The sequence below is a fragment of the Nilaparvata lugens genome, chromosome 12 (genome assembly GCF_014356525.2).
Source record: "Nilaparvata lugens isolate BPH chromosome 12, ASM1435652v1, whole genome shotgun sequence".
Classification (NCBI taxonomy): Eukaryota; Metazoa; Arthropoda; class Insecta; order Hemiptera; family Delphacidae; genus Nilaparvata; species Nilaparvata lugens.
In genome coordinates, this window is record NC_052515.1 from 32,932,379 (window position 1) to 32,945,260 (window position 12,882).

At 34.0% G+C, this 12,882-nt stretch overlaps 1 protein-coding gene across 1 annotated transcript in view; it reads left to right on the forward strand.

Moving 5' to 3' along the window:
- Positions 1 to 925: 925 nt before the first annotated feature.
- Positions 926 to 12,882, forward strand: part of LOC120353899 — a 34,789-nt gene continuing 22,832 nt past the window's right edge. Inside the window, exon 1 of the mRNA XM_039439372.1 lies at positions 926 to 2,381. Coding sequence (XP_039295306.1) covers positions 1,877 to 2,381 — 505 coding nt within the window. The 5' untranslated portion in view covers positions 926 to 1,876. The remainder of the gene's footprint in view (positions 2,382 to 12,882) is intronic.

A 12,882-nucleotide genomic window follows, 5' to 3' on the forward strand; every position in this document is an offset into this window, starting at 1 on the left:
CCTGATAGTTTTATTTAGGAAATGAGAATGAATGGAGGTGTTTTTTATGGCTATCCACACTCCATACAATACGAGGACCTCTATTCCAGAGCTAGATTAATAATTGGTATTAAACGTATGTTGATGAAAGCACTTGTAATAAGAAAAACTCTTTCTTCCTAAGAAACGAAAAATCCGACCTCTTATTCAATTATAAATAGGTATCTAACCTTGACAAGGGCCACAGTTATGTAAATCTTCAAGAGTATCCAAACAGTCTCACATAAAAATACAGAGAGCCTGATTGAAAAATTCCTTTTTGTTGGGAAAAACATCGAATGACTGATGTCTAGGTAAAACCATCGATAAGTGAAAAACATCGAACAGTAAACATCGATGTTAAAACATGTTTGATGTTGAAACATCGATGTTTCTAAACATCGATGTATCGATACCCATCCCTACTTATAAGCCTTTTCTTGAGACAATGAAATCTGAGTCATCCTATGGAGAATGTAATTTCGATGTTCATTTAAAAAAAAAGGTTTCCAGACATGATATTTCCAGACAGATAGGCAGACAGTCTCTGAGTCACCGTTCCTCTCACAAACAAAAATCGTCTGCTCCTCTTTTTACCGGCCGGCTTCTGGGGTCAGATTCACTCTCAACTGTCAGCTTTCCTCATAAACAGCATCATTACTCCCCTATTAAAACCAACACTGCCAGTGTGACCAGGCAAGGCCACACTAAACACCCATTCTCGTGCTTTTAGTGAGGCCTCTCCCGAGATCCCGCGCTTTTTAACAACCAAACTCCTGTAGTGGGTGCAACAAGGACAAAAAACCAAACAGTCGTTGGGCCAGGAGCGCTCTGATTGGTTGCGGCGAGAAGGGGTGGGGGTGAAGGAGAATGTAGTTTGAATTCGAAATAAAACTGAGGAACACCGCGTGGTAGGGATCACTTCGTAACGTTCTTTCGGAGCGGACACATCGAGCGTTACGGTCACGGTAACGCAGTTGTAACGTATTTTTTCAAAAGTGTGTCACATGGTTTACAGTTTAGCCTTTCCGGTGTAGAAACAGGGTCGAAATCGTTTGGACTCTACTAAAGTGATTTGAAATTGTGTATCATACAAGTTTTACTTCGTATTTTTCAAGAAGAGGTTACTAGAAACTTTGGTAACTTGTTGATTCTAACGTATTTTTGAGTGATCACCACGTGTTTTATTTGAACTTCCAGAAGAAAACTTATTAATTTCAACGTATTTTCGACAACGTACCACTTGTTAAGTTGAACTTTCTCTATTATCTAGTTTATATCAACGTTTTGTTAAGTGATTCTACGTGTTTTTGTTGAAGTTTATAGAAAAAAACAACTTGAAAAACTTATAGATTCAAAGATATTATTTCTTAGTAGATACAAACTTACAACCATTACTGTTTTACAGTGTTTCAATTGAACTTTCTGAAATATAAACTTGTGAAAATTGTTGATAGTAGGTGCTTATTTTTTATTACATAAATGTGTTAGTTTTCCGTTTGTGATTTAATACTTGAGAGCTCGACGAAAACTTTCAGAGAACATCTGAAACCAGTTGATTTGAACGTATATTTCCGTGCTTGCTCATTCAACACTGTGTTAAAAATCTATATTCTTCACAGAAAAAACTTTACCAACCAGTTGATTCAACGTATTTTTGAGTGCGAATTATATGTTTTTCCATTTTTGAACTTCTGAAACCAGTTGATTTGAACGTATATTTTCGTGCTAGCTTAATCAACACTGTGTTAAAAATCTATTCTTCACAGAAAAACTCTACCAACCAGTTGATTCAACGTATTTTTGAGTGCGAATTACATGTTTTAGTTTTGAGTTTCAACAGTATCGTACACGAAAAATGAAAATGGTCCTCTCAGCCAGTATTGTAATCCACAACTTCGTCAGTACCTACTCACCTATTGGCGAAATCATCGCTTTCAAACGTAGAAAACTTTTACTACCAGGCGGCCATTGTCTATTCGGGGCACCCAACCCCGAAGAAACCACAAAACTGATCAACGATCAACTATTCAACGACCGTCAACGTATGCTGGATCAGTACGACTTCGACATTGTTACCAACTCGACGACGGAAAACGTTAACCTCAAAAAAGACTTGGTTTCTAGTTCTAGTAGTAAAGGGGGTGATTATGGTAGTAGTAATAATAATAATGAGGGTGAGAAAAAGGACTTTGACGAAGATGTTTTGAAACGGATTCGAGGAGAAGATGGAGACGGAGAGGGAAGCGGCAACGAAGGAGGAGTGGAAGAGAGAAGGAGGATGGAGGAGAATGACAGATGCAAGGATGGTCTTCGTAGAGTGCGGAAAGGTGCTGCTTTCAAGAGGCAATCACATTTAACAGGTAGGAATTTTTTGAATTATTTTATTATCTTCAGAAGTTGATTATTTTCAAATATGTTTTTCAGGAAATTCGAGTATGATTTGAGACTAATGGTTAATGATGTTGATTCAAAACATCTTGATACTAACGTGAAATGGAAAAAAGCATCTCGTTGTCAAACGAAATATTGAAGATCTCTATTATCAAAATAGCATCTGTGTCTAGTCTCGGCCAATATGGAGAAACACCAAAACATCTATGTTTCTAGTGTGAAAATTACACCTTGATACAGTTTTGATTCAACTGCTATGAGTTTAGGCGTGCTCAGTAGAAAAGGAGGAGCTTCAGAGAAGCTCCAAAAGTTTTCTTTATTCAATTGTGTTCCTACCAATTATTACAAAGTTATATTGTTGAACTGATGGGAACCGAGTATATTATCATAGAGTAAAGATACCGTTAGATATAGTCTCAGCTGTGGTTTCAGAATATTAAGTTTGATTTTTTGATCCTGCAGAATTATTTCTTTAATATTTACTATTTTAGTGATAATAATGTGAAATATTTCTCCGATGTTTGGTTTTGAAGCATCTTAATTCAAGAAACTACGTTGTGAAAATAGTAATTAAGGGATGATACCTTGTAAAGTGAACAACTACAAGACTCAATCTACTTCGGACTGTGTGTAGCCTTATCTAAATTTGGGAGAGGAATAGCACAAGGTTATCTCTTTTCTGTATAGGGCTACTTGTGCTATAAATATAAAGAAAATAAAAATCTCAGTACCCTTTTTTTGAAATATTTTATCACAACATGTTTCGGACATTGATGCCATTTTCAAGTGATCACTTGAATATGGCTACTATCACTTGAAAATGGCATCAATGTCCGAAACATGTTGTGATAAAATATTTCAAAAAAAGGGTAGTGAGATTTTTATTTTCTTTATATTTATAGCACAAGGTTACCTTATTCTTCTTCTCCCTATCATTTTGATGATGTACTTATTGTATCAATCAATAGACTACAGAATATAGAATAATAAAGATACGGTTTAGAAGATGCCATTACGTTATTAGTCGATGATACTTGAAGTTTTAAAAGGGATACTTGCAGAAGTACAGTAGTACGGTATATATTAGAGCGCTTGATAGTCCATGCATCTTGAAGGAGCTGATTATGCAACCGAACACTGCACGAACAGTTGCTCATTAGAGCATTATATTGCAGGACCCAAATCACACATCCATGAAATTTATACATTCTCGCTGTTGAACGTATAGTTAGAGGAAATATTTCTATTAGATAAACTCAGTTTTGAAAACTTGACAGCAGTCACATCCAAATAGGAGGACAGTCAATTTTGAATTCATTAGGGTCATATCCTATTATATTAAGCGAGCAATTTCTGTATTTATATATCTGGTTATTTTTATATCTGTTTATTTATGTTCAACGAAACTCGAAAACGGCTCTAAACTTTGAACTTTTGAATTTGGAACATAGTAGGTTTATGATATAAAGATTTGATTGCACTAGGTCTCATCCTTGGAAAACTCGCTAAACGACATTTAAAGGATAATTCATCCTTGGCGGATACAGCTGTGGATAGTAAAAAAGTGAGTGAGCGAGTGAGTATGTGAAAAATCAGAATATCGCATCCACGAAATTCATAAGATGACGTATAGCCAGCTGTGAAATATAAACACGATCATTTTAGAGAATTGTGTTCTGTTTATCAATAAATAAAAATAACGAGCGAAGCTCGGTGCCCCGATGTTGCTAACAGTACGTTTAACTCTTAACCACGTTTACATGTAGACATGGTAGCATAGCATTTATCATAATGTGTTTCATAGGGAGTTTAAACGAACAGCTAACATTTCTCCGTTTAAACCAAGTATCTGCATAAGGCCTTACACAGTTAGTTATATCATAGACAAGCTTATATCTTATACCTTCTAGTTGTTTCTGTAGTTATATGAGCTGCACAATATCATAGAGAACCAATAGCGTAAGTAGATATCCCATGGTATAGGGCGTTTATGTCGCAACTTTTACTGTTATCTCAAGCCGATTACTGTCGATTATTGTCAATTTTCACTGCTTTGTTGGGGTGAGAGTGAATGAACGGCACGATTTGAGAGACTACCAGCGTCACACAGCTTCACGGGAAAGAACTACGTGGACTATCGACTTGAGATAACAGTAAAAGTTGCGACATAAACGCCCTATAACATGTGATATCTACTCAAGCTATTGTTTCTCTATGACAATATTTAAATTTTGCTAGATCAATAGAGCTACAGAATAGTTTCTTACTCCAGTTCGGGTTATGTACTCGCTGCCAAACTATGTGAATATCTCAATAAGCTCAATAAATTAGCTCTGCTTGAAATATAGAACAGTTTTACATAATTAATTCTCTCATCACAAATTATTTATAATTTTGCAAAAACTGATACAATGTATCAGAGAGGAGTGATACAGATTGTTTATTCTACAAACATACTTGAACATTAATAAAACAAAATAAATCTTATAGCACCCTTCATTTTTAAAAAACTTTAAAATAGTTGAACAACTCTTTTCGGTTCACACCATCTTCATGTTATAAAGATTTATTTTGTTTTATTAATTTAGAAGTTGTTCATGTCAATAAGTGTTTTATACTTGAAAATCTACATCAGTACAAATTGTTACTACAGTATTTGTGTTGCAAAAAAAAACCTTAATTTACAAAATATCCTTAAGTTACAAAACACAATTTTATAAAACCTCGTTGATTTTAAAACACGGTTGAAAGTGTGGGAAAAGTGCAATAAAACTACTGTGAGAAAATGAAAAAAACCCCACATTATTCACCCCAACCTTTTAAAAAACTCAATTATCCTTCTAAATTCAGGTCCCTTTAAGTCCTGGAGTTTTTTCCACGGCTGGGCCCTTTTTCAATAATTGTGTGTCCTTTTAACTGGCTACAAAGGGCTACTTGTTGCATTAGTATATATAGAGGTACTTTGTGTATAAAAAGTATATATTTATAAAGTCCTGGATGAAAACCTGTAATGCAATGTGTTTACAGACCCGAAATTTCGTGTTTCTAGTGCAGTCCTCTATTGTTACACCCTATAGGGCTGGAAGAAAACTAATTTACATTTGAATTAGGGTGCACCTTTATTGACATAATAGTGGTGTGTTACTGCACTGTAAGCTACTGTGCACTGTGCATAGGGCCTTGGGCACTGAACCTTCGGAAACCCTTGATAACAGGTCTGAAAACACCTCCAATACTCAATATTGGGACTAGGAATCTTCAATTTTTCTGCTGGTAGCTTTTAAAAACCTGTAATAATATGAATGAAAAGAGAATCTTTTCAATGTGCGTTTTAATACGACTCATACTGTAACTACTAAACCCTGGATATTCAACTGTTTGAAAAAACCAACAATATGAAGTTGTATTCATTTAATATGAATATCTGCTACATCCTTATCTTCACGACCCTATAGAAAAGGATCGAGGAAACTAATATCAAAACATTGAATTTTCCTGAGCTCATATAGAAGTTTACAAATTTATCAAATGCGCTAACACAATAAATTTACTTTATTATTGTAGAATCAAAGTGAAGTGCTCCAGAAATTCTTAAAAACTCATGTATTTCTGAGAGCATTTTCAGTGTATTTTTCAAGGGATCACCTTATCTTTTCGCATTCAACAGTAGCAAACTTTAGTTAGAAACCTATCTTGTATCACCCAATTTCATTTCAAAACCTGATAACAGTAAAAAACTCAACTTCAAAATTTTCTAACCTTGAACCGAATCTCTTAATCGTTTGATTGCTGCGCTCAATTAGGTGGAAAAGTAACTCAAAAAAGTCTTACAACTGAAAGGTCAAGTTTAATGATACTACAAAGAAAGATATCACTATTGTTCTTTAGCTCAGCCTTGACTGATAGGCAACATTGAGTTTCTTTGCTTTTAAGAGTCGTAAAAAAAAGCCAATTAAGTCGTAAAAAATCGTCTATTAATTGATGTTGAATGAGTGGAAACTGGAGATAAGAATTTCGATGGAGACCGGAGTTGATAGTAGAAAAAGAAGGCAGCAGGAGAAGGGAGAGAGCTAGGAGAAGGAGAAGAAGAAGAAGAAGAAGAAGAAGAGAAGAAGAAGAAGAAGAAGATGATGATGATGATGATGATGATGATGATGATGAAGAAGGAGAAGAAGAAGATGGAGAAGAAAAAGAAGAAGGAGATGAAGAAGAAGAAGAAGAAAAAGGAGAATATGAAGAGGGAGAAGGAGAGGATGAGGAGGAAGAAGAAGACACTGTTGAGTCAATTTGGAACATAAGTGAACGGAAATATAAAAAGGACATAATTTTTACGATTATGTAGGCTATAATAATAAACTGCAGTTCGTAGATGTTAGTTAAATTCAGTTATAGTTTGAAAAATTAGTTGAAAGCGTTCGTAAAAGTCATTCAACTGAACTAGACGTCAGTTTGTTGAAGTGAATTAACTGCTACTCATAAAATGTAAAATTAGTTCGAAGATGCAGTAGTATATTAACATTTGCATGATTTAGTCATAAAAGTTCTACTGTTGCTTGACTTAAATTATCATGTCGATACAAGAGATTTGATTTAAGAATAAAGTTCCAAAATTTAGCCTTTATCATTAAATTTAATGTTCATATCCAGCTATTTTTATAATTTATTATTTTCTCATATTTTCTATCTTCTTTTTATTTGAAACTGTATTATGTTGGAAACTATTGTAAATGGGTTTTTACCTGTTGTCTCCATGAATGAATAAATAAATAAATATCAATTAACTATGTTTTGAAACTCCAGCTTGTTTTGGAAAGCCTACTTATTGAGGCTACTTATTAAAACTTCAACTTAAATCATAATAAAATAAAGACGATGACTTCATAGTTCAATTTTTACATGAATCCATTATTATGTTCCAAAACTTTCCCATTCCATTCAATATGCTATACTCTCAATAGTGAATATGTTGGGCATTTACAGCGAAACGCAGCAATAGATTTTCATGAAATTTGACAGGTATGCTTCTTTTTGAATCTCGCGTCGACGTATACATACATTTTTTTGAAATTTTGCATTTTAAGGATAGTACAAAAGGAAAAGGAGTCTCCTTTGAACGCTAATATTAACGTAAAAATCAGACTTTAGAGTTATTCATCATAAATCAGCTGTCTAGTGGAATATAATACTACCCGTTCAAAAACATCGAACATCTTGAAAATTAATGTATCTTTCCATCAACGGTGTAGACGGTTGCAGCCAGACCTGATAACAGCGCTCACACTCACATTCCGGGACGACACGTCACGGTACGATAGGACAGAAAGCTCTATGTTTATTTAGGATTTTTTCTAGACATTCTAAATATTGATAAATCATTTATTAATTTTTGAGAAAACATAACAACACGGCAATGTAACTCACTGAGTGCGTGGTCGACTGTTCACAGAACTACTAGTGCTAGAAAAGGAACTAATTTTGAAATTAAACTAATAATATTGCAATGATTGATGTACAGTATTATCTATAATTATTGCTAGAAAATGAACTGATTTTAAAATTAAACTAATAATCATTCCTGGATTGATATAAAGTATTTCGAAATTATGGTGGTTTAATTTCAAATTGAGAGAAAACGAACTCATAATATGTGGAGTAGAATATCCTTGATATAGAAAGCAGCTGCACACTTATTATTCCATTGAGACATACATTGTAGCCTAATTTCGGTGCATCAGATAGGATGTAGTAGATAGCATTAGGCCTACAACAGTTCTGAAGAGAGATAGATAGATAGACAGAGAGTGAGAGAGAGAGTGAGCGAGTGAGAGAGAATATATCAGAGGCCTACAACAGTTCTGGTGAAAGATAGATAGATAGACAGAGAGTGAGAGCGAGTGAGAGAGAATATATCAGAGGCCTACAACAGTTCTGGTGAAAGATAGATGGATAGAGAGAGTGTGAGAGAGAAAAAAAAGAGAGAGAGAGGTCTTCCATTTACAGTAGCTGAGACCTTTGACACCAATTATTATTATAAGAGCAGAAAGGAGAATGAACGGTGTAATGTAAAATAATACTCGGCCCTTTAAACTGGCCCACCAGGCTTTGTTTAATATATCAGAGCGGCGGAAGTGGTCGAATTACGGTTTGAACCCATTTAAAATTCAATGAAATAGAAGGAAGATGAGGGATGGGTAGGTTAGGAGGGATAAGAAAGAGAATATATATAGGTGGAGGAGGAGGAGAAGAAGATGGAGAAGAAGAAGGAGAAGAAAAAGGAGAAGAAGAAGGAGAAGAAGAAGATGATGATGGTGATGATGATGAAGAAGAAGAAGATGAAGAAGAAGATGGTGATGATGATGATGATGAAGAAGATGATGGATGATGAAGAAAAAGAAGAAGAAGAAGAAGAAGAAGATGATGATGATTTTGATGATGATGATGATGATGATGAAGAAGAAGAAGAAGATAATGGATGATGAAGAAAAAGAAGAAGAAGATGATGATGATTATGATGAAAGAAGAAGAAGAAGAATAAGGTGGAGTGAGCGGAGTAGATGATGATCATGGTGTTGATAAGTTAGTGTTATTGAAACAAGGATTAAAAATTATAACTTATTATAGTTGATATTATAACAAATTTTTTATAAATTTTACCAATATAAACTCTACTACTTTGAGTAGGGAAAATCTGATAAGAAGGAGGAAAAGAGAAATATGAAAAGAATAAAAAGGAGGTTTCGGAAAGGAAAAAGAAATGGAATAAGAAGACGAAAGAGATGGGAAGGCTAAATGAGATGATGATGATGATGATGATGATGATGGTGATGATGATGATGATGATGATGATGATGATGATGATGAAGAAGAAGAAGTAGAAGAAGAAGAAGAAGTAGAGGAAGAAGAAGAAAAAGAAGAATTAGCACATCAAGTAGAAGAAGAAAATGAATAAGAATGAGGAGGTGTAGGACAAGTGAATGAAGAAGTAGATTATATGATACTCTTATCCAAGTCTTTTTAACCCTTAAACTAGGCGTTGATATTTCAATCATTACAGACTAGACTATGTGGACCACACCATTAGAATATCCACCAACTTAATAATTGAAAGTTGGGACATTTTGAACCCTTATTGTAAAAAATATCATTGGATCAGAAATACATGTAATGTGAATCAGCCAGAGATCAAATTATTGAAGCATGTTCCAATATCTTGTGAGAATACAGTGTGATACAATTTCTTACACAGTATATTTGACCGAGCGAAGTGAGGTCTAAGATTCAAGTCGACGGTTTGGCATTTCTCTTAATGTTTAAATGTTTATATGTTTCTATATTTTATATGTTGCGCATTTACGGCGAAACGCGGTAATAGATTTTCATGAAATTTGACAGGTATGTTCCTTTTTAAATTGCGCGTCGACGTATATACAAGGTTTTAGGAAAATTTTGCATTTCAAGGATAATATAAAAGGAAAAAGGAGACTCCTTCATACGCCAATATTAGAGTAAAATTCAGACTATAGAATTATACATCATAAATCAGCTGACAAGTGATTACACAGATGTGTGGAGAAGCCAGTCTATTACTGTATTTGTATAAGGTCCATAGTTTCAATCAAAGACATTAAAGAGGTATGCATCTTTAAGCTGGGTTTACACCAAATTTATTAACAAAATGGTTATAACTTAATCCTTATAGATTCTATTAGATTGAATGGAAGTTGACAAACACATATGTTCATCATGTGTATGATAAGTTATGTTCAATCTAATATAATCTAAAAAGATTGAGTTATTAACATTCTTTTAATAAATTTGGTATAATCGCAGCTTTAAGGTCTTTGGTTTCAATATTTGGTTTTGCAGTCATGGTATTATTATGCGTGCCCATCAGTATCAATATTCTCACATTCGAAAAAACTAATTTAATAGGTGAATAAAAATAAACAAATGAACTGAATAATGCTGGAGAAATTATTATATTTTTGATTCTAAAAAAATAATTTTCATCATATAGAAAGATCATCACGGAACTGGATGAATCATATCATAATATGGAATACAAATTCAAACGTGAACTGAGTTTGTTAACATTTAAAACAGTTGACATCTGGTACTTGTGGATGAGAACACTGCGTGAGGTCTACTGTTGACAGAACTACTAGTTAAATACATGAAAATTATGTGTAAACAGCCTTACAAGAGACTGAATCTTACAAAAATGTTGTGACAAATCTACCACATTAGTTATCTCAATACATCACAATTTCATTATTATTCACTCCTCGATAAGTAATGAGACTTCTTTTGAAAATGTATCCTGAAGAAAATGTCGCATAATTATCATTAATACGATATTAAGAACCATACTCCAACAATAAACACATGGCATCAACTCGAAAACAACAACACAATCTTCATAGTTGCATCAGTTTTTTCAACTTTTTTCTCCAACCCAGACACTCGACCAATAGCTCTAAATCCTGAGGTGAAATGTGATTGGTCGGCAGCTCTTAGCCAAGGTCGTCTCGACCAATGGCGTGCGAGAGGCACATATTGGCGGCAAAATTTGAAGCGAAACACGACGCTTGTCTGAGTGAGCAACAAAGTTGCTCTCTATGTAATACCACACAGTAAATATATATAGATAGATGTATATACAGTTGTGAAGGCGGTCTGAAGGTCATATCACTACATAAATGTGTTTACTTCAACTGTGTCTTGTTGGTTTTTTATTTATTTCGTATTGTTTTTATCATGTTGTTTGTCCTAGTGTCCTGCTTTGGCTTTGAAAACGTGGTTACATGGAGCTTCAGGTATTTTCAAAGACCTGAACATTCTGGATATTTTCTTATAAAATTTATACCTCTAATCAAACTAGTAGTTCTGTGAACAGTAGACCTCACGCAGTATTCTCATCCACAAGTACCTGATAGAAACTATAGACCTTATGTAAATACAGCAATAGACTGGCTTCTCCACACATCTGTGTAATCACTTGTCAGCTGATTTATGATGAATTATTCTATAGTCTGATTTTTTCTCTAATATTGGCGTATGAAGGAGGCTCCTTTTTCCTTTTATATTATCCTTGAAGTGGAAATTTTCCAAAAACCTTGTATATACGTCGACGCGCAATTAAAAAAGGAACATACCTGTCAAATTTCACGAAAATTTATTACCGCGTTTCGCCGTAGATGCGCAACATATAAACATTTAAACATTAAGAGAAATGCCAAACCGTCGACTTGAATCTTAGACCTCACTCTGCTCGGTCAATAAAATATTGTTTATTTTGGAATAGATTTAGTACGTATTGAAAATAATATCGGGGACCGATAGTGAAGAGAGTAGCGAGAGTGCAGAGGGTGGAAGAGAGACAGTACGAGTGGGAGGAGGTGGTGTGAGAAAAGGAGGAAAACATAGAGAAGAGTTGTAAAGGAGAAAGAAGAGAGAAGGGTGATGAAGAAGGTGATACAGAGTTGTCTTGTAGATATGAAGGAGGGCCAGCAATAACTTGACTGAATTCAATTTGATCTTGTATTGTAAGGACTTGACTCAATTCGAATTTAAATAAAACGTAATATACAAATAAATATCGGGGACCGAGCTTCGCTCTGGAGTACAAAAGCATAATACATTTATCACAAAAGAAGAGATTATAATAAAATGCATAGTTCATACAGAAATACTCTATCTAATCACAGTAAATTGAGATTAATTCCCATAGGAATGCAAAAATTTCCCTCACAAAGGCCAGGTTGCACAAAGCCGGTTAAATTTTAATCCTGATTAATTTCACGTGAACCAGATCAGAGAAGACCATTTCAAAAAAATGGATCTACTGGAATTAATCAGGATTGTAAATAACCCGGCTTTTTTATAACCGGCACTAAGTACCTGATTGAATAATTACAAAAGTTCAACAGCTGAGTCATAATTTTGACACAGTCCCACACACATGAACTCATTTCCATCATCAACAGACGACAAAATAATTATTATCAGCTGTTTTTCAAAGGATGAATAATGATTATCCTTTTAATGTCCTTCAGCGAGTTTTCCCAGGGATGAGACCTATTGCAATCGAATTTTTATATTATAAACCTACTATGTTCTGAATTTCGTAAGAATCGTTAGAGCTGTTTTCGAGATCCGGTGAAATAAAAACATAATAAACATCTAAACATATAAACAGAAATTGCTCGTTTAATAGTATAGGATAAAATATTGATGCATAAAATATTTAGAAGCATCTAATTTCAATAGTATCTCCACTATTCTAAACGTTACTATAAATGAATACTTATGATACTTCGGTATATACAATTTTCACACCTCTAATCAAATAAAATATTGTAAATGTTGAAATAAATTGAATACATATTGAAAATATGCTTCAAAATATTTAGAAGAATCTAATTTCAACGGTATCTCCACCGTTCTAAACGTTGCTATAAATAAACTCTT